The sequence below is a fragment of the Pelodiscus sinensis genome, chromosome 25, assembly GCF_052426305.1.
Source record: "Pelodiscus sinensis isolate ZL-2025 chromosome 25, ASM5242630v1, whole genome shotgun sequence".
NCBI lineage: Eukaryota > Metazoa > Chordata > Testudines > Trionychidae > Pelodiscus > Pelodiscus sinensis.
Window position 1 is genome coordinate 15,839,339 of NC_143076.1, and position 4,529 is coordinate 15,843,867.

Genomic DNA, 4,529 nt, shown 5'->3' on the forward strand with positions numbered 1-4,529 from the left:
CATAGCATATGGGCAGCTTCACTCCTGAGCGTGCGGCGCAGGGGTGGCGCCCGCCCCGGTCGTGTGCGTGGCCCCGGGTGCGTGTGCAGCCGCGGCCCTGGGTGCCCGGCGCGTGAGTGGTCCCGCCCCCGGGTGCCTGGCAGCCCCAAAAGGTTGGGGACCACTGGTGTAGGGCATCTGAAAATGTGGGGCACCCCGTGGTCTTAATGTCCTCCCTCCCACGTCCTCCTGTCCCTGGTCTGTGGCTTTGCTTCCCTCTCTAAAGGATCTCGTTCACCTACAAGTGAAAAAGCTGGTCCGACCGATTAGACCGTTGAACGAGCCATTCCAGTGGCAGTGAAGCCGTTTAAGAGGCATTTGCCCGCCCCAGGGGCGTGCTGTCAGCTTTTGAATATACTGTGCTGGTCGACAACAGGACTGTAGTTTCAAATTTGCTTTAAAGCTATTTCATTAGTGTGCTGCTGAAGGTGACAAAATCCCCTCTCTACAGTCATCTGCCGGGGGTGCCGTGGGGTACAGGGCCCTGGATTAATAGTACTGCGGAGGGCCCCAGATATCCTAAGGACGGCCCAGATCGCTCTATTCAAGTTGAGGACGCGGGGGTTCCATGTGGGCAATGCCCTGGCTGACCCCGGAATGAACTGATAGAACGTACGGTCAGGAAATAGGGCCCCGTCTGAAACTTTCTTGGTGCTCCTCTGTGGGCCCCTGGGGTCATTCATTGCTGCAGAGGCTGCAGAAGGTAATCGCTTTGCCGGAGGATTATCTGCAGGGAAGAGAGAACGGGGATTACATGGAAGCCTCTTCCCCCTCTAGTCCCCTAGCCAGTTACCGGCCCGGTAAGGTGCCTCCGTCCTGAGCATATGGAAGTGAAGTTGCCACCTCTGTGGGAAGGCTGAGTTGGGACAGAGCCAGCCCCTGCTGGCAGCCAACTCAACCCAGCAAGCATCCACTGGGCAAGGGGGGGTGGAAAAGCAAACACTCGGTGTCTTTTGAGAGGTGGAGTCCAGTGGGAGGCGGAGGAGACTTCAGAGCCACTAAGGAAGCATGTGGAGAGGGCACTGCACTGGGCCTGCCAGGAGCACCATGGAGCTGGGCCTCCTTGTCCTAGTCATGCTGGCTGGGTTTGGCTCCTGCGAGGAGGAGGAAGGTAAGGCAGGAGGCAGGGGCGGCTGGGTGTTGGCTACGCAGAAGACGAGGTCCTAGAGCCACTAGGGAGGGAGCCAGCTGTGTTGGGATCCAGCCAGGTCTTGCAGGAGAGCAGCTTTGCTTCAGTCACAGGGCAGCAGCTCTCCCGTCCGTGCCAAGTCCCCAGGCCGGAGCTGAGCTAGTCCTGCTGGGATCCAGGCTGGCCCTGCTGGAGTTGCAAGGCCATGAGCTGGCAGGACCCTAAGCGGACCCCACCCTTGCGTGTCACAGTTGGTGCAGCAGGGGACAGTGGGAGCTCGGCCTTCTCCCATGCCACACAGCTGATGGTGGCATCACCTGGAACTAGTCTTTGCCCAAAGCTGGGCGGGGCAAGACTCCCTTCCATTTCTCCTTGTCAGTCCCCAGCTGGGTGGGGCGGAAGAGCCCTGGGCGCCTTTTTGTTTCACGTCCCCGTCAGTGGAGCAGGTGGGAGTCACTGCTGCAAAGGGAGTCGGGTGGCTTGCCCCGGGCTGGGCGAGATGCCCTGGCACTGATCTGGACCCACAGGTGCGGGCACGCTCAGCAGAGCCCCCCCTGCGTGGGCCCCATACTCGCACCCCTCCCTGCTTCCAGACTTCTCAGGGTGCAACCTCTCCAGTCCCAGGCCGGGTCCCATGTGGGAATGCAGGTGCCACCTGCAGCAAGTCCTCGATTGGGGGCAGCCGACAAAAGCCGGCGGAAATGGCGGCTGCTGCCCGGCCTGTGCCGCTCCCAGGGACCGTGTCGGTCAGACCCTGGGAAACATTCAGTCAATGGGAGCCAGGGCTGCTGGGTTCTGTCCCGGGCTCTGCCAACCTCTCCTGTCCTCGGGCAAACCCTCCCTTTACCTGTGCCTCCATTCCCCCCCCCCCCCCCAGCTCTTTGCTGTGATAATGTTCCCCAGGGAGGCCCTCCGCATCCCTAAAGGTCTCTGAGGCTGCGAAGGGCCCCAGGAGTGCGTAGGAAGGGGCCCTTAGAAAGGCCTGGGGCTGGCCCTGTTGCACTGAGTAATGGCTACCAGAGCAGCTGAGGGCAAGGGTCTGTTTGCTGTCCCCGCTGGCCTGCTTGGGGCTGGTGGACTCATGGCTCGGGGGCTGGAGCCTAGCCAGTCCGGTGGGCTTGGGCCCCATGCGTGTCCTTAGTGCCCTCACTCGAGCCTGCAAAATGTGAGTCTGTCTACATGGCTGGGAGGCTCCCACCAGTGGCAGGGTAGACCCCCTCCCCCCCGGCAGACTCCGTGTTTGGCCCAACTGGGAAAGGGGGACAGAATTGTGGGGGGTGCCCCGAGGGCTGGGAAAAGAGAGAGCTCCCAGCTCGGCTCTCCCTGCGGTTCTGCCCCCTCCAGGACTCCTGGACACATACTGGTCTGGCACGGCCCCCCTCTGCGTGGGGGGCTGCAAAGGGAAACACAAGGAGCTGAAGAGGAGCCAGTGTGGGAACGGCAGCTGCTGCTGGCTGGGATACAAATCCTTCTGTCGAGGTACAGGGGTCCCGGGGCCCAGGGGAGGCTGAGCTTGGTGGGGGAGGGGCAGTGCAGGGCCCTCCTGGTTCCTACCCCAAATGGATTTGGACCCTGGGAAATGTGCCCGAATTGAGAGGCGGGGTGTCTGAGAGTGGGGAGGGGAAATGGAAACCGGCAGCCACTGTCCCAAGCCCCCCTAAGGCCGGGGATTTACACCAGGGTTACCAGGTGGTTTAAAAAAAATACCGGACACACTTGATCTCGGATTGGGGGCAGGGACTGGCCGGGAGCAGGTTGGGGGGAACAGGGCTGGCCGGAGGAGATGGGGGGGGGAACTGGCCTGCAGGAAGCAGGGCTAGCTGGGTGGGGGTTGGGGGGAATGGGGCTGGCCTGGGGAGATATGGGGGGGAGGGGAGAACCAGCCTGCAGGAAGCAGGGCTACCCGGGAGGCAGTTGGGGGGAGCAGGGCTGGCCGGAGGAGATGGGTGTGGGGGGGAACCAGCCTGCAGGAAGCAGGGCTACCCGGGAAGGGGTTGGGGGGAGTGGGGCTGGCCGGGGGGGAACCAGCCACTGGGAAGAAGTGCTGGCCGGAGATCCAGATGCTGTACCCAGTGCCCCCGCCCCCCAGGATCTGGTACGTATCCTGGCATCTTTCTGGGGCTGGAATCACGCCAGCAGCCTTGGCACCCCGATGGTACGCTGGCAGATGACCTGGCCCATGGCTTGCCGCTCGCCGGTGCCCCTTTGGTCTCTGGGGTGGGGGTGATTCCTTCGGTCTGCCAAACCGCCCCGCTCACGGGGCCTTTCTCTTCTCAGTGAACTGCGGGCGGCCAGAGGCAGACTTCAATTCTGTGGTCTACGGCAACGACTGGTGGGTGGGCTCCGTGGTGCGCTACGGCTGCCGGCCCGGCTTCCTGCTGGTGGGAGACCCGGCCAGCGCTTGCCAGTCCGACGGCCGCTGGACACCCAAACCCGCTTGCCTCCGTGAGTTCTGTGCCTCGCCGGCCCGAGAGGGGCAGTAGACTGGGTAGGACTGGGAGGTGCTGACGTTCCTTCCCAGAGGTGGCTGCAACCCGGGGTGGCTGCTGTGCCCTTTATTTGCCGGTGGGAGACAGTGTAGTTTGCAGGTCCAGCTGTTTAGACAGCCCTGAGGTGTAGTGGTGTGGGTGGGGAGGAAACAGGGCAGAGGGGGGTATTGCTCTCCTGTCCCAACCCTGGGCAGCACCATCAGCTTTACCAGGCTCCCTTGGGGGTGTGGCAAGCTCTGGGGTCTGGCCGGCCTGGGGACTTGTCCGCTAAGAGGCTGCAGGGCTGCTAATTGGAACCTGGAGTGTCTACGTGTCTACGTGGCGGGTGCCATCCGCGCCCCACTGCTCTGATACCTGTCCTGCTAATAATCCCCATACTCTGTTCTCCCCCCGGCCCCGGCCCCGGCCCCGGCCCCGGGATAACAGGGCTGCTGCCTGTCCCCAGCAGGGATATGCCTGCGGGGCCAGATCGAGATTAACGAGTGGGACATCGACGGCAGCTGCTCCTCCTCCTGCCCCACCAAGGCTCACCTGGGGGCCTTCCTCAACCGGGGCTGCATCAAGATCGCCGGCTGCGTCACCAAGCAGTGGGGCTGGGCGCGCTGGTTCGCGCGCTGCGACGTCTGCGAGTGCGACTGCTACATCCCCTGCAGTAAGTGATCCTCCCCGGCCCGCAGCCAGAGGGAGCTGCCTCCCCTGCCAGCCTCAAGAGCCATGTTTCTTAAACTTATTAAGACCGAGGAACACCAAACAATAATGTTTTTTATGCGGAACGCCAAGGATTTTTTGTTAAGCAAAAGCAAAAGCAAAAAAAAAAAAAAAAGTCGGGAGGAATGAGGGGAACGTTATTAAGAAAAAAGTCACCTGCCCCT

General features: G+C 62.2%; 1 protein-coding gene across 1 annotated transcript; it reads left to right on the forward strand.

Annotated features, from left to right (window-relative positions):
* Nucleotides 1–816: 816 nt before the first annotated feature.
* LOC142820548 (protein lev-9-like) lies at nucleotides 817–4,317 on the forward strand. The gene is made up of 4 exons (XM_089773283.1): nucleotides 817–1,150; nucleotides 2,513–2,647; nucleotides 3,446–3,613; nucleotides 4,106–4,317. The coding sequence occupies exons 1-4, from the start codon at nucleotides 1,048–1,050 to the stop codon at nucleotides 4,315–4,317; spliced, it is 618 nt and encodes a 205-aa protein (XP_089629409.1). The 5' UTR covers nucleotides 817–1,047.
* Nucleotides 4,318–4,529: the final 212 nt, after the last annotated feature.

What these genes read in the sequence shown, in the direction of transcription:
- LOC142820548 (XM_089773283.1), top strand. Translation starts at nt 1,048, where the DNA reads ATGTGGAGAGGGCACTGCACTGGGCCTGCCAGGAGCACCATGGAGCTG. An exon ending in CTCCTGCGAGGAGGAGGAAG is followed by an intron (nt 1,151 to 2,512) that starts GTAAGGCAGGAG and finishes TGCCCCCTCCAG; the next exon opens with GACTCCTGGACACATACTGG. An exon ending in ATACAAATCCTTCTGTCGAG is followed by an intron (nt 2,648 to 3,445) that starts GTACAGGGGTCC and finishes TTCTCTTCTCAG; the next exon opens with TGAACTGCGGGCGGCCAGAG.